General features: G+C 41.1%; 1 protein-coding gene across 1 annotated transcript; it reads left to right on the top strand.

The window, feature by feature from the left end:
• The first annotated feature begins 16,153 nt into the window (after positions 1-16,153).
• Positions 16,154-24,128, top strand: LOC127296623 (uncharacterized). The gene is made up of 9 exons (XM_051326793.2): positions 16,154-16,581; positions 19,223-19,382; positions 19,504-19,565; positions 19,650-19,744; positions 19,906-20,019; positions 20,766-20,828; positions 20,920-21,017; positions 21,099-21,532; positions 22,201-24,128. The coding sequence occupies exons 1-9, from the start codon at positions 16,227-16,229 to the stop codon at positions 23,832-23,834; spliced, it is 3,015 nt and encodes a 1,004-aa protein (XP_051182753.1). The 5' UTR covers positions 16,154-16,226; the 3' UTR covers positions 23,835-24,128.
• Positions 24,129-24,948: the final 820 nt, after the last annotated feature.

The raw sequence follows: 24,948 nt of genomic DNA, 5'->3' as shown, positions 1-24,948 counted from the left end.
CTAGATGATCTTGGTAAAAAAGTTTGTGCCCTCTATCCTTTTATTTGTGAACTTTGCCATAGAGTGGGTCATTTTAATTTTCAATGCTCCTCCAATGATAATTTGAACCCCATGAGTGCTTCAAATTTGTATCGTGATGATGAAATTACTCCTAATCAGCATGATGAACTTACTTTATTTTTGTGGTGTGAAGAGTTATCAAGAAAAATCTCTTTGTTACATATGAGTGATCTTGATATTGATGATGTCCTGCATGGGTGTTTTTCTTATTGCATTGATAATTGCCACACAAATACTTACATACAAAATATTTTAGAAGATGACACCTTGCCAAAATATGATAGGACCGCTATGTGTTTTGAACTTATTAATGAAAAGGGGGAATCCTCCCAAGTTTCTTCTATTGTTTCTGCAAATAAATCAGGTTATGTGGAGAAGCCTCCCTTCAAGCCTCTTCCTCCTAAAGAAGGGAACGAGGAGAAGGAAGAGAAGAAGAAGAAGGGAACGGAGAAGAAGAAGGGAACGGAGAAGAAGAAGAAGAAGAAGAAGAAGAAGAAGGGGAATAAAGAGAAAGAGATAACGATAGGTAACCATAAGTACGTTGCTCCTAATGATTATTATGATAATGAATCTGAATACAATGATCTTCCTATGCCCTTTACATACATTAGTGATCATGATTTGAAAGAGCACACTACTTTTGATATTGCAAATCTCTGGGAAACTAATTCTGAAAATGATGATGTTAATAATTGCCATAGTATCAGTACTATCCATGCTTCCTCCCATAATGATATAGAAAGCTCTAAGCTTGGGGATGAGGTGTTTGAAAATCCTTTTGCTACTGATCATTATATGTTTGATACATCTCCTTCTAGTAACAACGATGGTAAGGTTGCAGATGAACATACTGTGAAGGATAACTATTCTATTTCTTATGATGACACTATGCCTTCAATCTTTGATAATTATTATAAAGAATGCTATGATATAGGTTATAACTATCCTTATGAAACGTGTCATAGTTATGATTGGATTGCCAAAAACAATTCTCTTAATATGCAACTTGTTTACCATGTTCAAATTCTTGATAATAATCTTGCTCCAATTACTATTAATGAGAAGAACTCTTCTTATGCCAAAATTAATGATACTTCTATGCATATGAACCATGATAAGAATGTTTTAAGTGATGGGTATATTGTGGATTTCATCAATGATGCTACTGAAAGTTATTATGAGAGAGGGAAACATGGTTATATGCATCTTAATAATATTAAGTTTCCCCTCTTTATGCTGAAAATTTTGAATTTACACTTGTTTTATCTTCCTATGCTTGTCACTTTGCTCTTCATGAACTTGTTTATTTACAAGATTCCTTTTCATAGGAAGTGGGTTAGACTTAAATGTGTTTTGAATTTGCTTTTTGATGCTCTCTTTTGCTTCAACTACTATTTCTTGCGAGTGCATCATTAAAATTACTGAGCCCATCTTAATGGCTATAAAGAAAGCACTTCTTGGGAGATAACCCATATTTTTATTTTACTACATTACTTTTGTTTTATATTTGAGTCTTGGAAGTTGTTACTACTGTAGCAACCTCTCCTTATCTTACTTTATTGCATTGTTGTGCCAAGTAAAGTCTTTGATAGCAAGGTTGATACTAGATTTGGATTACTGCGCAGAAACAGATTTCTGTCTGTCACGAATTTGGGCAGTGTTCTCTGAAGGTAACTCAGAAAAATCTGCCAATTTTTGTGTGTGATCCTCAGATATGTACGCAACTTTCATTCAATTTGAGCATTTTCATCTGAGCAAGTCTGGTGCCTCTAAAAAATTCGTCTTTGCGGACTGTTCTGTTTTGACAGATTCTGCCTTTTATTTCGCATTGCCTCTTTTGCTGTGTGGGATGGATTTCTTTGTTCCATTAACTTCCAGTAGCTTTGAGCAATGTCCATAAGTGTTAAGAATGATTGTGTCACCTCTGAACATGTGAATTTTTTCTTAGCACTAACCCTATAATGAGTTTGTTTTGAGTTTGGTGTGGAGGAAGTTTTCAAGGGTCAAGAGAGGAGGATGATATACTACGATCAAGAAGAGTGAAAAGTCTAAGCTTGGGGATGCCCCGGTGGTTCATCCCTGCATATTTCGAGAAGACTCAAGCATCTAAGCTTGGGGATGCCTTGGGCATCCCCTTCTTCATCAACAACTTATCAGGTTTCTTCTATTGAAACTATATTTTTATTCCGTCACATCTTATGTACTTTACTTGGAGCGTCTGTGTGCTTTTATTTTCGTTTTTGTTATTTTCATTCTCTGAATAAATGCTTGTGTGGGAGAGAGACACGCTCCGCTGGTTCGTATGAACACATGTGCTCTTAGCTTTTAATGTTCATGGCGAAGGTTGAAACTGCTTCGTTAATTGTTGTATGGTTTGAAACGGGAAATGCTACATGTAGTAATTGGTATGATGTCTCGAATAATTTGATACTTGGCAATTGTTGTACTCATATGGATCATGTTTAAGCTCTTGCATCATATACTTTGCACCTATTAGTGAAGAAATACATAGAGCTTGCTAAAATTTGGTTTGCATGATTGGTCTCTCTAAGGTCTAGATATTTTTCTAGTAAAGTGTTTAAATAACAAGGAAGACAATGTAGAGTCTTATAATGCTTGCAATATGTTCTTATGTAAGTTTTGCTGTACTAGTTCATACTTGTGTTTGCTTCAAACAACCTTGCTAGCCTAATCCTTGTATTGAGAGGGATTACTTCTCATGCATCCAAATCCTTGAGCCAATAACTATGCCATTTGTGTCCACCATACCTACCTACTACATGGTATTTCTCTGCCATTCCAAAGTAAATTGCTTGAGTGCTATCTTTAAACACTTCAAAAGTTATTACCTCTTATTTGTGTCAATGTTTTATAGCTCATGAGGAAGTATGTGGTGTTTATCTTTCAATCTTGTTGGGCAACTTTCACCAATGGACTAGTGGCTTCATCCGCTTATCCAATAATTTTGCAAAAAGAGCTGGCAATGGGGTTCCCAGTCCAATTAATTAACTTTCATAATTTTACAAAAAAATAGACACTCCTCCATGGTATGTGATTGTTGGATGGCACCCGAGGATTCGGTTAGCCATGGCTTGAGAAAGCAAAGGTGGAGAGGAGTGTCATCTAAATAAAACTAAAATAAAAAGGCACTCCTTCATGGTATGAGATTGTTGGCAGGCACCCGAGGATTCGGTTAGCCATGGTTTGTGAAAGCAAGGTTGGAAGGAGTGCCACCCAAAAATAAAAATGTTTCATGGGAGCCGCTCTTTCAAGGTCTGTCTGGCAAGGGGGTTAGAGTGCCCACTACCATTCGTTGACAACAACAAACACCTCTCAAAACTTTACTTTTATGCTCTCTATATGATTTCAAAACTTAAAAAGCTCTAGCACATGATTTAATCCCTGCTCCCCTCTGCGAAGGGCCTTTCTTTTACTTTATGTTGAGTCAGTTTACCTACTTCCTTCCACCTTAGAAGCAAACACTTGTGTCAACTGTGCATTGATTCTTACATACTTGCTTATTGCACTTATTATTCTACTTTGTGTTGACAATTATCCATGAGATATGCATGCTGAAACTTATATCTTCCTTTGTGTTGCTTCGATGCTTTTATTTTGAATCTATTGCCTTATGAGTTAACTCTTATGCAAGACTTTTGATGCTTGTCTTGAAAGTATTATTCATGAAAAGTTTTGCTATATGTTATCTATTTGTTAGCAACTATAGATCATTGCCTTGAGTCACTGCATTCATCTCATATGCTTTACAATAGTATGATCAAGGTTATGTAAGTAGCATGTCACTACAGAAATTATTCTTTTTATCGTTTACCTACTCGAGGACGAGTAGGAACTAAGCTTAGGGATGCTGATACGTCTCCAACGTATCTATAATTTCTGATGTTCCATGCTTGTTTTATGACAATACTTACATGTTTTGATTGCACTTTATAATATTTTTATGCGTTTTCCGGAACTAACCTATTAACAAGATGCCACAGTGCCAGTTCCTGTTTTCTGTTGTTTTTGGTTCCAGAAAGGCTGTTCGGGCAATATTCTCGGAATTCGACGAAACAAAGACCCAGTATCTTATTTTTCCCGGAGGACCCCAGAACACCGAAGGAGAGTCGGAGGCGGGCCAGGGGGCCACCACACGCCAGGGCTGCGCGGGCTCCACCCTGGCCGCGCCGGCCTAGTGTGGGGGCGCCCTGTTGCCCCTCCTGCGCCGCCTCTTCGCCTATATAAGCCCTTCGACCTAAAAACGCGATACGGATTGACGAAACTCCAGAAAGACTCCAGGGACGCCGCCGCCATCGCAAAACTCCAATTCGGGGGACATAAGTCTCTGTTCCGGCACCCTGCCGGGACGGGGAATTGCCCCCGGAAGCCATCTCCACCGCCATCTTCACCGCCATCGCTGTCTCCATGATGAGGAGGGAGTAATTCACCCCCGGGGCTGAGGGCTCTGCTGTAGCTATGTGGTTCATCTCTCTCTTTGTGATCTAGTTGAATATCATCTATGTGCTACTCTAGTGATGTTATTAAAGTAGTCTATTCCTCCTCCATGATGTAATGTTGACAGTGTGTGCATCATGAAGTACTTGGTATATGCTATGATTGTGATCTCTTGTAGATTATGAAGTTAACTATTACAATGATAGTATTGATGTGATCTACTCCCCCTTTCATAGCTGATGTTGACAGTGTGCATGCTATGTTAGTACTCGGTATAATTGCGTTGGTCTATCATGCACTCTAAGGTTATTTAAATATGAACATCGAATATTGTGGAGCTTGTTAACTCCGGCATTGAGGTGCTCTTGTAGCCCTACACAATTAATGGTATTCATCATCCAACAAGAGAGTGTAGAGTGGTTTTATTATGTGATCAATGTTGAGAGTGTCCACTAGTGAAAGTAGGATCCCTAGGCCTTGTTTCCAAACATCGAATCTCCGTTTGTTTACTGTTCCGTTGCATGTTTACTCGCTGCCATATTTTATTCAGATTGCTATTGCCACTCATATTCATCAATATCATTTGCATCTCACTATCTCTTCGCCGAACTAGTGCACATATACATCTGACAAGTGTATTAGGTGTATTGGGGACACAAGAGACTTCTTGCATTGTGATCGCAGGGTTGCTTGAGAGAGATATCTTTGACCTCTTCCTCCCTGAGTTCGATAAACCTTGGGTGATTCACTTAAGGGAAACTTGCTGCTGTTCTACAAACCTCTGCTCTTGGAGGCCCAACACTGTTGATGGCGTGTATTTCACACGTTCGTTGGGCAACCCCAAGAGGAAGGTATGATGCGCACAGCAGCAAGTTTTCCCTCAGAAAGAAACCAAGGTTTATCGAACCAGGAGGAGCCAAGAAGCACGTTGAAGGTTGATGGCGGCGGGATGTAGTGCAGCGCAACACCAGGGATTCCGACACCAACGTGGAACCTGCACAACACAACCAAAGTACTTTGCCCCAACGAAACAGTGAGGTTGTCAATCTCACCGGCTTGCTGTAACAAAGGATTAACCGTATTGTGTGGAAGATGATTGTTTGCAGAAAACAGTAGAACAAGTATTGCAGTAGATTGTATTTCAGTAAAGAGAATTGGACCGGGGTCCACAGTTCACTAGAGGTGTCTCTCCCATAAGACGAACAGCATGTTGGGTGAACAAATTACAGTTGGGCAATTGACAAATAAAGAGAGCATGACCATGCACATACATATCATGATGAGTATAGTGAGATTTAATTGGGCATTACGACAAAGTACATAGACCGCCATCCAACTGCATCTATGCCTAAAAAGTCCACCTTCAGGTTATCATCCGAACCCCCTCCAGTATTAAGTTGCAAACAACAGACAATTGCATTAAGTATGGTGCGTAATGTAATCAACAACTACATCCTTAGACATAGCATCAATGTTTTATCCCTAGTGGCAACAAGACAACACAACCTTAGAACCTTTCATCCGTCCTGTGTCAATGCAGGCATGAACCCACTATCGAGCATAAGTACTCCCTCTTGGAGTTACAAGCATCTACTTGGCCAGAGCATCTACTAGTAACGGAGAGCATGCAAGATCATAAACAACACATAAGCATAACTTTGATAATCAACATAACAAGTATTCTCTATTCATCGGATCCCAACAAACGCAACATATAGAATTACAGATAGATGACCTTGATCATGTTAGGCAGCTCACAAGATCCGACAATGATAGCACAATGGGGAGAAGACAACCATCTAGCTACTGCTATGGACCCATAGTCCAGGGGTAGACTACTCACACATCACACCGGAGGCGACCATGGCGGCGTAGAGTCCTCCGGGAGATGATTCCCCTCCGGCAGGGTGCCGGAGGCGATCTCCTGGATCCCCCGAGATGGGATCGGCGGCGGCGGCGTCTCTGGAAGGTTTTCCGTATCGTGGTTCTCGGTACTGGGGGTTTCGTCACGGAGACTTTTTATAGGCGGAAGGGCAGGTCAAGAGGCGGCACGGGGCCCCACACTACAGGCCGGCGCGGCCAAGGGGGCCGCGCCGCCCTATGGTGTGGCCCCTCCGTGGCCCCTCTTCGTCTCTCCTTCGGACTTCGGGAAGCTTCGTGAGAAAATAGGCCCCCGGGCTTTGATTTCGTCCAATTCCGAGAATATTTCCTTACTAGGATTTCTGAAACCAAAAACAGCAGAAAAACAAAGAATCGGCACTTCTGCATCTTGTTAATAGGTTAGTTCCAGAAAATGCACGAATATGACATAAAGTGTGCATAAAACATGTAGATAACATCAATAATGTGGCATGGAACATAAGAAATTATCGATACGTCGGAGACGTATCAGCATCCCCAAGCTTAGTTCTGCTCGTCCCGACAGGTAAAACGATAACACAGATAATTTCTGGAGTGACATGCCATCATAATCTTGATCATACTATTTGTAAAGCATATGTAGTGAATGCAGCGATCGAAACAATGTATATGACATGAGTAAACAAGTGAATCATATAGCAAAGACTTTTCATGAATAGCACTTCAAGACAAGCATCAATAAGTCTTGCATAAGAGTTAACTCATAAAGCAATAATTCAAAGTAAAGGCATTGAAGCAACACAAAAGAAGATTAAGTTTCAGCGGTTGCTTTCAACTTGTAACATGTATATCTCATGGATATTGTCAACATAGAGTAATATAATAAGTGCAATAAGCAAGTATGTAGGAATCAATGCACAGTTCACACAAGTGTTTGCTTCTTGAGGTGGAGAGAAATAGGTGAACTGACTCAACATTGAAAGTAAAAGAATGGTCCTCCATAGAGGAAAAGCATCGATTGCTATATTTGTGCTAGAGCTTTGATTTTGAAAACATGAAACAATTTTGTCAACGGTAGTAATAAAGCATATGCATCATGTAAATTATATCTTATAAGTTGCAAGCCTCATGCATAGCGTACTAATAGTGCCCGCACCTTGTCCTAATTAGCTTGGACTACCGGGTCATCACAATGCATTGTTTTTACCAAGTGTCACAAAGGGGTACCTCTATGCCGCCTGTACAAAGGTCTAAGGAGAAAGCTCGCATTGGATTTCTCGCTATTGATTATTCTTCAACTTAGACATCCATACCGGGACAACATAGACAACAGATAATGGACTCCTCTTTTATGCATAAGCATATAACAACAATTAATAATTTTCTCATTTGAGATTTGAGGATTGTTGTCCAAAACTGAAACTTCCACCATGGAACATGGCTTTAGTTAGCGGCCCAATGTTCTTCTCTAACATATGCATGCTTAACCCTATGGTGGTAGATCTCTCTTACTTCAGACAAGACGAACATGCATAGCAACTCACATGAAATTCAACAATGAATAGTTGATGGCGTCCCCAGTGAACATGGTTATCGCACAACAAGCAACTTAATAAGAGATAAAGTGCATAATTACATATTCAATACCACAATAGTTTTTAAGCTATTTGTCCCATGAGCTATATATTGCAAAGGTGAATGATGGAATTTTAAAGGTAGCACTCAAGCAATTTACTTTGGAATGGCGGAAAATACCATGTAGTATAGGTAGGTATGGTGGACACAAATGACATAGTGGTTGGCTCAAGTATTTTGGATGCATGAGAAGTATTCCCTCTCGATACAAGGTTTAGGCTAGCAAGGCTTATTTGAAACAAACACAAGGATGAACCGGTGCAGCAAAACTCACATAAAAGACATATTGAAAACATTATAAGACTCTACACCGTCTTCCTTGTTGTTCAAACTCAAAACTAGAAATTATCTAGACCTTAGAGAAACCAAATATGCAAACCAAATTTTAGCATGCTCTATGTATTTCTTCATTAATGGGTGCAAAGCATATGATGCAAGAGCTTAATCATGAGCACAACAATTGCCAAGTATCACATTACCCAAGACATTTATAGCAATTACTACATGTATCATTTTCCAATTCCAACCATATAACAATTTAACGAAGGAGAAACTTCGCCATGAATACTATGAGTAGAAACCAAGGACATACTTGTCCATATGCTACAGCGGAGCGTGTCTCTCTCCCATAAAGTGAATGCTAGGATCCATTTTATTCAAACAAAACAAAAAACAAAAACAAACCGACGCTCCAAGAAAAAGCACATAAGATGTGATGGAATAAAAATATAGTTTCAGGGGAGGAACCTGATAATGTTGTCGATGAAGAAGGGGATGCCTTGGGCATCCCCAAGCTTAGACGCTTGAGTCTTCTTGATATATGCAGGGGTGAACCACCGGGTGCATCCCCAAGCTTAGAGCTTTCACTCTCCTTGATCATGTTGCATCATACTCCTCTCTTGATCCTTGAAAACTTCCTCCACACCAAACTCGAAACAACTCATTAGAGGGTTAGTGCACAATATAAATTGACATATTCAGAGGTGACACAATCATTCTTAACACTTCTGGACATTGCATAATGCTACTGGACATTAGTGGATCAAAGAAATTCATCCAACATAGCAAAAGAGGCAATGCGAAATAAAAGGCAGAATCTGTCAAAACAGAACAGTTCGTATTGACGAATTTTAAAATGGCACCAGACTTGCTCAAATGAAAATGCCCAAATTGAATGAAAGTTGCGTACATATCTGAGGATCATGCACGTAAATTGGCTTAATTTTCTGAGCTACCTACAGGGAGGTGGACCCAGATTCGTGACAGCAAAGAAATCTGGAACTGTGCAGTAATCCAAATCTAGTACTTACTTTTCTATCAACGGCTTAACTTGGCACAATAAAACACTAAACTAAGATAAGGAGAGGTTGCTACAGTAGTAAACAACTTCCAAGACACAAAATAAAAACAAAGTACTGTAGCAAAATAACACATGGGTTATCTCCCAAGAAGTTCTTTCTTTATAGCCATTAAGATGGGCTCAGCAGTTTTAATGATGCACTCGCAACAAATAGTATTTGAAGCAAAAGAGAGCATCAAGAGGCAAATTCAAAACACATTTAAGTCTAACATGCTTCCTATGCATAGGAATCTTGTAAATAAACAAGTTCATGAAGAGCAAAGTGACAAGCATAGGAAGATAAAACAAGTGTAGCTTCAAAAATTTCAGCATATAGAGAGGCATTTTAGTAACATGAAAATTTCTACAACCATATTTTCCTCTCTCATAATAACTTTCAGTAGTATCATGAGCAAACTCAACAATATAACTATCACATAAAGCATTCTTATCATGAGTCTCATGCATAAAATTATTACTCTCCACATAAGCATAATCAATTTTATTAGTTGTAGTGGGAGCAAATTCAACAAAGTGGCTATCATCATATATAGGAGGCATATTGTAATCATAAAAGAAAATTTTCTCCTCAATGCTTGGGGGACTAAAAAGATCATGCTCATCAGAGCCAACTTCCCCAAGCTTAGAATTTTCCATAGCATTAGCAACAATGGTGTTCAAAGCATTCATAGTAATAACATTCCCATTAGCATGCATATAAAGTTCCATGGGTTTTTTAATTCTCTCTTCAAACACATCATGTCCTAATTCAAGATAAAGTTCATAAAGGTCTCTCATATTTTTGTTGTTTTCCATTATGCTTAACTAGTGAAATAAAAACATGCATGATATTAAGTAAAGTAAATGCAAGTAACTAATTTTTTTGTGTTTTTGATATAGAGTGCAAACAAGATAGTAAATAAAGCTAAGCAAGACAAAAACAAAGTAAAGAGATTGAGAAGTGGAGACTCCCCTTGCAGCGTGTCTTGATCTCCCCGGCAACGGCGCCAGAAAAAGAGCTGTTGCCGTGGGAGGCAATTCTCTGTGGTGTAGCTTTTCTTCAGTTCCCCGGCAACGGCGCCAGAAAAAGAGCTTGATGGCGTGTATTTCACACGTTCGTTGGGCAACCCCAAGAGGAAGGTATGATGCGCACAGCAGCAAGTTTTCCTCGTAAAGAAACCAAGGTTTATCGAACCAGGAGGAGCCAAGAAGCACGTTGAAGGTTGATGGCGGCGGGATGTAGTGCGGCGCAACACCAGGGATTCCGGCGCCAACGTGGAACCTGCACAACACAACCAAAGTACTTTGCCCCAACGAAACAGTGAGGTTGTCAATCTCACCGGCTTGCTGTAACAAAGGATTAACCGTATTGTGTGGAAGATGATTGTTTGCAGAAAACAGTAGAACAAGTATTGCAGTAGATTGTATTTCAGTAAAGAGAATTGGACCGGGGTCCACAGTTCACTAGAGGTGTCTCTCCCATAAGACGAACAGCATGTTGGGTGAACAAATTACAGTTGGGCAATTGACAAATAAAGAGAGCATGACCATGCACATACATATCATGATGAGTATAGTGAGATTTAATTGGGCATTACGACAAAGTACATAGACCGCCATCCAACTGCATCTATGCCTAAAAAGTCCACCTTCAGGTTATCATCCGAACCCCCTCCAGTATTAAGTTGCAAAGCAATAGACAATTGCATTAAGTATGGTGCGTAATGTAATCAACAACTACATCCTTAGACATAGCATCAATGTTTTATCCCTAGTGGCAACAGCACAACACAACCTTAGAACTTTCATCACACGTCCCTGTGTCAATGCAGGCATGAACCCACTATCGAGCATAAGTACTCCCTCTTGGAGTTACAAGCATCTACTTGGCCAGAGCATCTACTAGTAACGGAGAGCATGCAAGATCATAAACAACACATAAGCATAACTTTGATAATCAACATAACAAGTATTCTCTATTCATCGGATCCCAACAAACGCAACATATAGAATTACAGATAGATGATCTTGATCATGTTAGGCAGCTCACAAGATCCGACAATGATAGCACAATGGGGAGAAGACAACCATCTAGCTACTGCTATGGACCCATAGTCCAGGGGTAGACTACTCACACATCACACCGGAGGCGACCATGGCGGCGTAGAGTCCTCCGGGAGATGATTCCCCTCTCCGGCAGGGTGCCGGAGGCGATCTCCTGGATCCCCCGAGATGGGATCGGCGGCGGCGGCGTCTCTGGAAGGTTTTCCGTATCGTGGTTCTCGGTACTGGGGGTTTCGTCACGGAGACTTTTTATAGGCGGAAGGGCAGGTCAAGAGGCGGCACGGGGGCCCCACACTACAGGCCGGCGCGGCCAAGGGGGGGGCCGCGCCGCCCTATGGTGTGGCCCCTCCGTGGCCCCTCTTCGTCTCTCCTTCGGACTTCTGGAAGCTTCGTGAGAAAATAGGCCCCTGGGCTTTGATTTCGTCCAATTCCGAGAATATTTCCTTACTAGGATTTCTGAAACCAAAAACAGCAGAAAACAAAGAATCGGCACTTCGGCATCTTGTTAATAGGTTAGTTCCAGAAAATGCACGAATATGACATAAAGTGTGCATAAAACATGTAGATAACATCAATAATGTGGCATGGAACATAAGAAATTATCGATACGTCGGAGACGTATCAACTGTCTACAGGAAAAGGAGTGTGCGTAGACATCAGTTGACTATCTTCAGTAACTTTGCATAGACGTATGAACATATTGTCGTAACAATTGACAACCACACCACCTAGCTCTTCCAAAATTCCATATAAACTTCGCATGTCATGTCACTGAACACCTACATTTTAATGTCCTTTCTACATAAAGATCTACGTGATTTCACTTCTTTTTCTGTTAGTCAACCACTGGGAGATTTTGTAGGTAAGATTTCTGTTTGAGCACGTATGTGACCATTCAGACATTATCTGAAAAAAATTAAGAGCCGATTGGCTACCATGGGCTGGCGTGCTGCATCTATGCTTCTTTCTGTATGCTTACTTTATTGTTATATCTATATTGTTTTATGTGTGCTCACCTTATGATCAACTTATAACATTATGTATGTGCTTTCTATTTTTTTGGCAGTTAGAAAGAGAGATCATGTCATTGGAGAAAACAAGGTGATGCAACTTATGGTACTACTGTTGAAATAAAAACGATAAACAATCTGCTTGACATCATCTAGACCTGACATTTCTCTTGCTTTTTCAGTTATCATGTACCACTCTATTTTCCACCACAGATGCAATCATTATAAAGGCTACATCCGCTCCTGTCTTAGAAGTATTGTATTGAGAGTTTTTAGTGATCTTAGTCAGGGATAAAACTAATTATTATCTATTGTTTATCATGAAAAAATGACCTGGTATATATAATAGGTAATACATAGTAGTATGTAATAGCATATGCTAGAAATTCTCCAAGGTTTATATCCTTGCATCATCTGCAAAATACATCACCATACGTATGCTAAGAAGAGTAGTAGGCATGTTTTATGATAGATCAAAGAATCATTGTTAGTACTTCTTATCCCCAGTGTTCTGTAAGTTAAATTACATTTGTTTCCAGCCGTAGGCGAATTCTTTCGAGCAAAAAGGGAAGTTGTGCTTGCATTGAGTTCTAATCGAGTGAGCTCACGATGTATATGGGGCTGTCGCATGGTGAAAGTTAGCGACTAAAAATAGAAATGCAGTCACAAAAAAGAGCAAAGGATTTGACGATATTACAGAAGGCTCAAATGGTGGTTCTCAACAACATGTAAGGAGCGATGGTTCAGTTGTTCAACTTAAAATGAAACGAATGAGTTTTTGATATCATAGCTGAATCATGAAATGATTAATTAGAGAGAAGCCATGAAGTCTTCTGATGAGAGAAGACATGATGTGTTGTTCTTTCTACGTAGAGCATTTGTATTTGTGTTTGCGTGATAGAAGGTTTTCATGTAATTGATTAACATTGCATTTGTATTCTTATTTATTAAGATGGTAGTTTCCTTTTGATTTCTAGAATGACTGGTTATTGATTGGCTTATCGTATTAACATAGCCCATCGGTGTTGATCTTTGATACGTGTAATTCGGTTACTATTTTTTAAAATCTTAAGCTATTGCCTTATTACATTGAGTGTAACTCGTGGTTCTCTAATATATGTTGCGATTTGGAAAGACAAATCCCTGACAACTATTTGATTGTAAGATAATTTCTTGTTTGTGCTCAAGTCACAACATCACACTGAGATGTTCGAGCTTGTGTTTCGGCGCTTATGTGGACTGCCCTTGATATGTTATTTCGTAAGGTGTCTACCTTTCCATCTTATATAAATTTGATCACAACAGTTTATGTATGCCAATTATATATGCTCATCTCAAGCATGTGTTAGAACTACAAAATTAGGTTTGAAAGTATGCGCCAGTTATCTCCCATGAGTAACTAGAGGCACGTATACATGGAACATGGGAAGGAGATGAAAATAAAAATCCAAAAACACATAGTGTTTGTTTAAAACCTACTACTCCCTCTTGCCCTAAATATTTCTCACATGTTCAATGAATCTAGATATATTTTAGCCTATATATACCGTAAATCTGTGATAGGTGTTCAGAGCTATATGGCCCTAAATCCGTGACCATTTTTCTATTTATCTATATTTCCTCAATCGACCTTTCGTTATGTTGTACTTAGAAGGCGTAGATAACAAGAGAGTGGGAGAGAGAGCAATGTGAAATAAAAACATATGAAATTGGATGGTGGTGTCATTAAATTATTGACTAAAAAGGTGTCTTTGCATTCATTATGTTCACATACAAAGATACTAGCATCATCTTGAAGGAGGAGCTGGGAAATTCTCGATTGTTAGCTGTTGCACTAACCTAGGACGACTCGGGATGCTTGGCATGGATCATGTTGGCCTTGGGTTGGCTCGGAGCTCCCCTGCAACGACTCAGACATGGCCCTCTTCAGGGTTTCCACCAAGGTCTTTCTCGGCGATGGTGAAACAACTTCCTTCTGGCATGACATTTGGGAAGCCCCCTTTGGCTTTGGGGCCATGATATTTTCAAGATTGCAACTAGGAAGAACCGCTGCATCGCAAAGGAGATCGAAGACGATAACTGGATTCGTTTGATTGCGCATCTCAACACGTTGGTCCAGTTGTCGCACTACATTGAGGTCTAGGACACCATTCATACAACGCAGCTTGCTCCTGAGATCCCTGATTTCTCTTGGTTTTTGACCAACGATGGAATCTACACCGCAAGTCGGGGTACCCGGCGTAATTCCTAGCTTGCCACCCTTGTTTCCTTTCTCAAAAAATATGGAATGCATCTACCAAGCCGAAATGCAAGATGTTCGCTTGGTTGGACCTCCACGGTAAGCTGTTGATGCCTAATATGTGGCTATAAGAGGTTGGCCCCCATTACCCTATTTTCCAAATGTGCCTAAACGGCCAGGAGACGACGATGCACTTATGTAAAGACTGCCTCTTCACCACGGTCGTTTGGAGTCTCATCAAGTGCACAGGCATAGCTTACCAAGCATCGGAGAGTGATGGGACAAACTCATCGAGGGGAATCCGAGGAAGGAGCAGGGGCAACCAGCGGTCGTCTTCTCTATGTTCTCTAGAACGCTTGGGGAGAAAGGAATCGTTGGTTTGTCATTAGTCGTATGCTCACGTTCATCGAGGTGGCAACAATTGCCAAAGAGGACATTTGGCAGCGGAACGAGCTTTCCCTTTGTCTATGCGCCACCTATCTCAGCTAATTCAGATTTTTGCGTTCATGATCTTGCTTTGCGATGGTTTTGGAATGTTCCATTCAGAACCATGCCTGCTATGCATAGTGTGTGGATTTCCCTTTTCTACATGAAAAGACATGTTGCTCCAAAAATATATTTTGCATATAGATAGATGGAGAAAATTTTGACAGCCGTAGCAACGCACGGGCATTCAACTAGTAGTGGTTAAAATTGTGTGTGACCTGCAAAAAAATATAGGAGACTGTGGGCATCCCCCGGGGGATCTGATTTCCCAGCCCCCGGGTCGCCAGCCGTCGGATCGACTATCTTGAACGGTCAGATCTGCTTCTACTGAATGTAGCAAAAAATACCTCCCGACAGCAAAAACATAACCCGCTTTTGCTACATTGTAGCAAAAAACGGTTCAGTTACGAAATCAAATAAAAAGGCTGAGCTCGCCGGAGATCTCGCCGGAGAGCTCGTAGCAAATTTTTTAAATTAAAGTAGCAAAACAACAAAACAATTATAGCAAAAAAATAGCATCACATCGTGATAATATGTTTGCTACGTTGTCTCCGGCGATGTCTCTGAAGATTTTCATCTTTGCTACATTATCACATTTTTTTGCTACGTGGTCTCCGGGGAGGTCTTCAGCGAGCCCAGCCTTTTTATTTTTCTTTTTCTAAACGAACCGTTTTTTGCTTCAGTCATTTGCTGTCGGGGGTGATTTTTTGCTGCCGAAGGTGTTTTTTTTCTACATCCAAATCTAAACATCAAAATGGTTGATCCGACGGCTAGGGACCCGGGGGCTGGGAGAGCCTTATCCCCGGGGGCAACGAATCATTTTCCAAAAATATACCGCACCTTATATTTTGGGACAGTACTTAGCCACGAAAACCAATCCCGGCTAACTCGTTTTCAATTCTGGCTAGTTTTTTTGGTTAGTATACCGAAAAAAAAATGCAGCCATTTTTTTTTTAAATATTTGAGAAATACTTTAAATTCAATATATCGTCGCGAAGAGCTTGTCGATTCCAAAATTCAGGGAGTAGAAGAAGGCTACTGACTTTTCCTCTCCTGAGCCGCCTCCCCCGATCCAGCCATGTCGTCGGCGCCGCCCGCCCAGCAATCCAAGCCCTCATACCACCGCCGCCACCCCAACTCCGGCCCGAGGCAGCAGCAGCAGCAGCAGCAACAGCAGCGCTACGTCCCCAAATCCGCCGCCCCTCCCGCCCCTAAACCCTCGCCCCCGCCATCGCTCACCACCGCCCTCCGATCGTCGGCCGCCCCGTCCGCATCTGGCGCCGATGGGTTCGTGGCGTACCTGCCGCACGACGAGGCGGTCGCGGCCGGGCTCGGCGGCCTCGACGCCCAGGAGTCGCAGGCCGTCGTCGACCTCCTCAACGACGCGCTCGCGTCGCTCCTCCGCGCCAAGCCTCGCGAGTTCTGGCGCCAGGGTAACCCACACAACTCCTCCTATGTTACATTAGTCGAAAACCAGAAACCCTAGTACTTGGATTGGGACCCTGAGTAGGAAACCTGGGAGCTTAACACAACCTGTTAATTTTCGGTTTGCTTGTTTGATTTAGCAGAATCGCTCGAATGAATTTAGTGCGAATTCTTAAGCATTATTTTATTGTTTGTGTAATTTGGTAAGCCATGGTCTACACATATCGAATCATTCAGACGGGTTTGATTCACTAAAAGTGATTTAGTGCCTACTAGTTGGGATTTAAAGTCACCCTCCATAACCTATGAATGTGCTGTGTTGTATACAGGATACGCAGATTCGTTCATGCTTGAACTCAAACCTAGTTTATATACAGGAGTGCTATACCCTTCGCTGAGTTTAGCTTCATGGCTTGCTTAACAATTTGATTGCTATTTCTAAATACTGACCGCACTGTTATGATATATTGGTATCTTCCTGCCTATGTGTAAAAGCGCACATCAAGCTTCTGAACGAGTTGCGATTTGGAGAACTGCTGTAGTCAATTCTACTGACTGGTTTATGGCTTACACATATTTTGACTGATTAGTTATTTATTCAGTGGTAGTCCGATTATGTCTGGAATCTAGTGAATATATCTGCTAAGCTGTTAAAAATCCTAGCGTTACTGGTTACTTGGTTAGGAAGTTCGTTTGCCTTCTTAATTGCATCCGTTGTTTTCTTCAACGTGAATATATCAGCAAAATTTCTGTCTTCCGTGCATATATAACTCTACTTCTGCACTTATGAGTTGTACTGGCTCAAGCAGTCAAGTTTACTAATTAGATGCTTAATAATTTCTGATTTTTTTTTACTATCCAACACTAGTATGTGCTTGTAGCTCCTTGCATCTTCTCCGAATAGGTATCTAGAGTAACAAAGAAAAGCTGATGAGTACATGTATGTATTGGTTACCGATACTTAACTCTACAGGGCTCTCTGTTGTGTTTTGGAATTGTTAACTAGAACTGATCTCGATAAACAATAATTTAACGACTAGGTAAGTCGATAAGGGAAACTGGGAGATGAAAATCCGTTCTTGTTTTGTGTTTTCTCCAATGTGTTTCACTATCAAACACTAGTATGTGCAACGACGCGCTCGCGTCGCTCCTCCGTGCCAAACCTCGGGAATTCTGGCGCCAGGGTAACCACAGAACTCCTATGTTACATTAGTTGAAAACCAGAAACCTTAGTTCTGAGTTTGGGACCCTGAGTAGGAAACTTGGGAGCTTGACCTGTTAAATTTCGGTTTGCTTGTTTGGTAGCAGAGTCGTTCGAATACATTTAGTGCAAATTCTTATTCATACTTTTGTTGTTTGTGTAATTTGCTAAAGCTATGCTCTAGCGGATATCGACTCGTTCAGGTGGGTTTGATCACTAAAGATGACCAAGTGCTTCATACTTGGGATTTAAAGACGTTTCTTATCACATTAGTAGTTTAGTTTACCTTCCATAACCTAGAATGTATTATGCTGTATACGGTGGCTTAGATTGAGGAGTAGTTCATGGTTGAACTCATACCTAGTTTATATACATGAGCATTACACCCTGCAGAGTAAGTGTGAGTATAGCTTCATGGCATGCTTAGCAAATTGATTGCTATTTCTAAATACTGCCTGTGTTGTTATGATATATTGGCATCTTCCTGCCTATCTGTAAAAGCGCATATCAAGCTTCTCAACGAGTTGCGATTTGGAGAACTGCTGTAGTCAATTCTACTGACTGGTTTATGGGCTTACACATATGTTGACTGATTAGTTATTTATTCAGTGGTAGTCCGATTATGTCTGGAATCTAGTGAATATATCTGCTAAGCTGTTGAAAGTCCTAGCGTTACTGGTTACTTGGTTAGGAAGTTCGTTTGCCTTCTTAGTTGCATCCGTTCTTTCCTTCAACGTGAATATATCAGCAACATTTCTGTCTGCCGTGCATATATAACTCTACTTGCACTTATGAGCTGTACTGGCTCAAGTTGTCAAGTTTACTAATCAGCTTAATAATTTCTGATTTTTTTTCCACTATCAAACACTAGGATGTGCATGTAGGTCCTTGCATCTTCCCCGAATAGGTATCTAGAGTAACAAAGAAAATCTAATGAGTACATGTATGTATTGGTTACCGATACTTAACTCTACAGCGCTGTCTGTTGTGTTTTGGAATTGTTAAGTAGAACTGATCTTGATAAACAATAGTTCAACGACTGGGCAAGTCGATAAGAGAAACTGGGAGATTGTTCTTGCTTTGTGTTTTCTGCAATGTTTTTACTCCTCGGGTTAGAATCTGCGTGGAGAGTTCAGAGCTGCATGCATCAGAAAATGGACCGCTTTAGGAGGTGCCTAAAGCGTTCGTTTAAGCGTCAGAGCGCTCCCCCCCCCCCCCCCCCCTCCGCCTTAAAAAGCATAGTTAATTAGAACTGATATTAATAAACAATGATTTATAATCACTAAATAAGCAAACCAGAGAAACCGGGAGATGAAATTTGTTATTGTTTTGTTATTTGTTCAAAATGTTTTTGCTCCTAGAGTTAGAACTTGCGAAGAGAGCTCAGAGCTGCATGTATCCGAACTTTGTTAGTGACACCTAATGCTTATAGTTACTTCTTTACCCAGTGGCACAGGATACCTCTCTGCATGCATTCCTAGATAGTTACCTACAATTCAGACACAGGTGGTATGATTTGCCACATAGGAGCCCCAAAGGAACAGTTGCTGGCTTGGTGGTTGGGGAGCTTGAGCTTTGCCGCCGTGTCTTCATGGTTCTTTACCGCATGTGAGATTTCTATCATTTCACAACTTTCTGTTCAGTTTCTATTAAACCATTTTCATAAGATAGTGTACGCTGGTAAGAGTTGCATATAAATGTTATGATGTGTCTCTTGTTCATGTATTAGATCTTCAAACAAGGACCCTGGAACAGGTGTGGGTGAGTCCCTTAGCATGAAGGAGCATGCAGGTGAGATTAGGACTACTTGTTTGATCCTATGTGCATTCATTGAGTCTAGTGCAGAATGGAGTCGAATAATTTGTTCCCCTTTAGCCCTTTTACAGGAGAAAAGATTGCTTGATCTACCAAAGTTATTGGATATATGTGCTATTTATGGGCATGACAATGGGAAGTTGACAAGTTCGCTGGTTGGTTCCCGAGGCATTTTTTACTGATGTTGGTGCTATTATTATTTTCTTTTTTCTTGTGCATAGATGCAACTTAAATTCAAATTCATTTTAATTTCAGCTATTTCTTTTCATTTTATGAACTCTGAACGCTCCAGTTAATAATGGTTCTGTATCTCCAGGTTATAAATGCTATCACTGTGCAGCCCAATGTTCTTGATGACATCAATATTGTACTTCGCCAGTTCCTGGACATTTTTCACACGATGCAGGAGAGGTGCATGAAGTCATTACAGGTCATCTTCTTGCATGTGTTTTGTGCAACTTGTTAATGGTGCATGCCATCTAAAGTCTTTTTTGTTCATTTTTTTGGTAGCAACATCTAGAGAATAAACTTGATGATCTCAGTGTGGAGAAATCCTATGTGACTGCTATAGAACCACTGAATTTTCCTTTAGCTAATGCTTTTTTTTCATTCCAATCAAATTTTTGGAGAAATGCACATTTGCACTGTTCGTAAAAAGATAGTTTGTTCATTCATCCTATGAGGGAATTAGCCCTCATAGGTGCATGGATGACTGGATGAGGGTGTTCTATTTGTTTTAATCACGTACTGCAATACTGGATTGACTCCTTTAGCTACAAGCTCATTCTACCATTTGGTGTAACATATCACTGTATTGGTCTTGGATCCTTTTCTAGTGCTAATCCCATACATTTCCAGCTAAATATGACATGTATTATCCTTTTACCATTCCTGGTATGTCAGAACCTCTGTTAGAAATTATCTTGGTGACATGGTTTTCAAAGCGGTAAGGCCTTCTAAAGCGCTGGGAGGGAGGGGGGGGGGGGGGGGGCGGGGTCTTTGGAAAAAACTTCATGTTCAAATTAATGATATATTTAATTTAATATGATGAAAAATCAACGACACACGATATAATTAAAGAATGGTCATGCATTTTTGGCAATCCAAGGACATTTTATGACAGATCTTACAGAATTATGCATGAACACAACTTAACTGTAATTGATTGATTTATAGGACCTCAGCTCACCTGAACCAAATGACAGTGGATATACCCAGCTTCAGAAGGATTTTTCGGAGGTAAGTTTTTACCTATACTGGATTATTTCTGATATATCAACTGTCCTTGTGCCTAAGTTTTATGCGTAGTTCTAAATTTAATTCCCTTCAGGTGCTGGATTTTGTGAATGATGCAATTATCTCTCTGGATGCCTTTGTTGATGCTTATCAGCCTGCTGCTTTATTATTATGTACTTCTTTTGAAGCAGGGTAAGCTTCTCTCGTTCATCCCAGTGATTGGTGAATGTTTCTTAACTAGGGATTGATGGATATACACTTCTTTATTTGCAGTGATGGAGTTGAGGAATTACTGAACATCCTTGCAAGATTGCATGATTTTTTGTTACCATCTTTGCTTCAGGGCTTCCAAGTTATGTCCAGTTCCCAAAGCAATGGAGAGACTTCATCTGACAGTATAGTTACTGATATAGTTCTTGGCATAAGAATGCTGTCAAAGAGAGCTGTTGTATTTGGTTGGAGATTATTGGAGTTCTGCTATTTAAATGATCAACTTAAGGAGCATCATATCCAAACTTCTTCTACTAAGATGTTTCCAGCTAAAGTCGAAGATCCGATGATCAGGGGAGAGATCATAATCCAAAAACTCAAGGATATCAATGAAGAAGCCACTTATTCTTCTCAAGTGAATCCTGGAAAGACATTTCTTCAAGCCCTTCAAAAGGATTTTCAATTGATAAGCCGGATTGGTGATATTCGGAACAAAGGTAAATTATCGAAATTCTCAATGAATGCTTACTTAGCTCCTTAATTTTGTAAAGGTTTCACACAGCATTTTCCCCCTTATTATGCCTAATTGTCAGTCCAACATTAGTCCTCTTTTTATTCAGAAATAGCATGTGTTCTTGTAGATCTTTTTTTAGAAGTAATCAAGGTTTAATTGCCTCGTATTGTGACAATACTTCCTCACAGTCTGTGTGAGTTAACAAAGTAAATAGTCTTATGGCTCAGTGCTGTTCTAGTTTGAGGTAGTCGAACGTTGTCAATCCATGCCAAAATATGGTAGACCAGAATTCAATGTTAAAACGGTGTGTTTTTCAAGCTTGTTGGAGTATCATCATATCCTGTAGGAGTTTGTAATGCCTTCCCAGTTTCTGGTGGCCTCTACTGCTTTGCCCTATTTAATGCACCAACTGTATTTACATAATAATCAAGTGCAGGGGCACTTCTGTTTGTGTTCCTATTTATTTTTGTACTTGAGCTATGATCTCATTTCGTTTCTTTTGTATTCTGTTCTGTGGAAAAATTTAAAAGCTGGCAGCATCGTTCTATCTATCTACATACCACATTTCTTATCATCTAAGAATTCAGTTGTCGTATTTGTTTTGATGTCAAATCGTTTTATTCATGTATTCCTTGTTTTGATCCTTAACAGAATGGATATACATGGAACATGAGGATTTCCAGTTCATATCACGTTTGTGTGGATCCACTGTCACTTCTTGGAATAGTATCTCTGATTTGCCAGTATCTTCCCATGGTGGTGAACTACAGCAGAAGGATGAGGAAGCGGCTGTCATTGAGTCTAAGATTAGTCAGATAAGGGACCTATTGCCTCATTGTGGGAAAGGATTCCTTGCCGTTTGCTTGGAAGCCTACAACCAGAACCCTGAGGAAGTTATCCAAAGAATATTAGACGGAACACTTCATCAAGATCTTCTAGCTTTAGATACTTCCTTAGAAGAGATGCCACAACAAAAACATGCACCTAGTGTTGGGAAAGATAAAGGAAAGGGCATACTTGTGGAAACTATGCCCAATATTACAAATAAACCCTATACACTCGAAGCCCAATCTTCTTCAGTTTCATCAGCATCCAAGGCCCCTACCTCGTCTGTAGCTTTAGTTTCATTATCATCGAAGGCTCCTACCTCTTCTGTATCATCAGTTCCACAAGGTAGATTTACAAGAAAGAGCAATGACGATTTGCCAGACTCTACAATTCTAGACTCGCGAAAAGCTAAAGATGCTGTTAAGTCAGCGGTTCTTGAATCCCAGTATGAATATGAGGATGAGTATGATGACTCATTCGATGATCTTGGCTTCAGCGTGGTAGAGTCAAGTTATGAGGAAACTGACGGTGCCAATGATGTTGAGAGTTCCTCGAGTGGCCCGCGTTGGGCATCACAGAAGAAGCCACAGTTTTATGTTAAGGACGGGAAGAACTACAGCTACAAGGTTACTGGTTCAGTTGCGGTCTCAAATGCTCGAGAAGCGGCAGTCTTAAACCAGACTCAAAAGGATACAATTCATGGTCTTGGCCGTGGTGGAAATGTACCTATGGGAGTTCCCAACAGGCAGCAACATAGAGTTATGGAGGAAGAGGAGGGTGGTCATGCAGACGGCTTCAGCAGAGGGGGCTCAGTTCCCCATGTTCAAGGCAGAAGAGGTGGCTGGGATCAGAGCAACCCATCGGAGGACAACAGGAATGCTAGTGCCCCTCGAGGTGGCCGTGGAGGGAGAAGAGGGGGCAGGAACCATAGCAACCTGGCAGAGGCAAATGATGGCCAGCAAGGTTTTGGTCGTGGTGCAAGAAGGGATAACCGGCCTGAAGGGAATAACCACTCTGATGGCCAGCAAGGTTTTGGCCGTGGTGCAAGAAGGGACAACCGTCCTGAAGTGAATAACCACTCTGATGGCCAGCAAGGTTTTGGTCATGGTGCAAGAAGAGGTGCCAGGGATGAGGACAACCGGCCGGAAGTGAACAACCACGCTGATGGCCATCAAGGTTTTGGTCGTGGTGCAAGAAGAGGGGCCAGGGATGAGGACAACCGGCCGGAAGTTAACAACCGCCCTAATGGCGAGCAAGGTTTTGGTCGTGGTGCACGAAGAGGGGGTAGGATCCATGAAGATCCAGTGGAGGACAATGAAGATCATAATCCAGCACAAGGATTCGCCCGAGGAGGACCAGGCCCTCGTGGAGGTGGTGGAAGGAGAGGCGGCGGCCGGAATCATAACCGGAGGGATCAGGCGCTGAGGAAGCATATGCAGGGAATGACAGGGCTTTAGCTCTTGCCACCATAGCACCACCTTTTGAAGTGCATCGGGAGATGTAAATGTGGCTAAGTTGGTGAGGGACAGACGATGTTCCCAAGCCAAGCTTGTGCTTGGTTGTTCCAGTTACATTCATACGACAAAACAACCCACATAGATTATTGTTTGTTTTGTTAAAAAGTGACAATGTATGAAATGAGAGAATTCGTAAAGGTGAATTGGCGTCAAGTAATGTTCTCTACTCGTGCTTGGTCCCGTCAGGAACATGCTGCCGTTTTGGTAATTCTATGGCTTATGATTCAGTGCAAACCTGTGTATCCTAGTACTGTGTGAGTTTGGAACAAATTTTGTGTTGTTTAGTGTGCGAATGTGTGACTGCAATGCCATGGTGAAAGATGAGAGTTCCTTTTGTGCAATCCAACTACTCTGCTAAAACGGAATGTTTTCTTGTAAATGTGCACACTGACCCGCATAACGTTGTCTATAATTTGCATGATTACATGTCATCTCAGTGTTTTCAGAGGTGCTTGCAGAAGAAGATTATGAAGGCAAGGGCAATCATGGCGCCACTAAAGACCCATCAAACCTCCACGTCAGGATGCCACCCTTTAGAACGAAGTCTCTCTGCTTCGCTCTGCTCAGCTTTCTCTCACATGCAGCGGCTAACTCCAGCATACTACAGGACGGAAGGAAGGCTCATGAAGCTTGGAATCATCATTTGCTCGAGAGAGAAAAGGTTAGCGACATAACTTTCGCCGTAGCTATGCCCGGTGCTTTCTTTATCTGTACGCAAAGAACGCATGCTCGAGTGATCGATCACCTGTACAGAGAGAAAGGCTGCTGCCGGCAATGGAGGAGATGATGGTATTGGTGCTGGCATGGCGTGGCAGCTATGCCGTCCTTTCGCTCTTGGCTAGTATGCTTTACATTTGATCGTAAACATACTGATGGCTCCCCTTTTTCACCTTTCTGTTGCTTGCAGATATCTGGAAGGATGGCCTCTGCTACCTAGTAGTAGTGCTCTTCTAGTGATAATGTGATATAAAGCATGTTCTTCCAATAAAGTCCAAGGTATGGCCTAAAGATGATAGGTTTCTCCAAGCTTACAAGAGAAATTTTGCTGGCAGAA

Source organism: Lolium perenne, chromosome 4, assembly GCF_019359855.2.
Source record: "Lolium perenne isolate Kyuss_39 chromosome 4, Kyuss_2.0, whole genome shotgun sequence".
Classification (NCBI taxonomy): Eukaryota; Viridiplantae; Streptophyta; class Magnoliopsida; order Poales; family Poaceae; genus Lolium; species Lolium perenne.
Note: the sequence above shows the minus strand (reverse complement) of the source record. Positions and strands in the feature narration are given on the sequence as shown.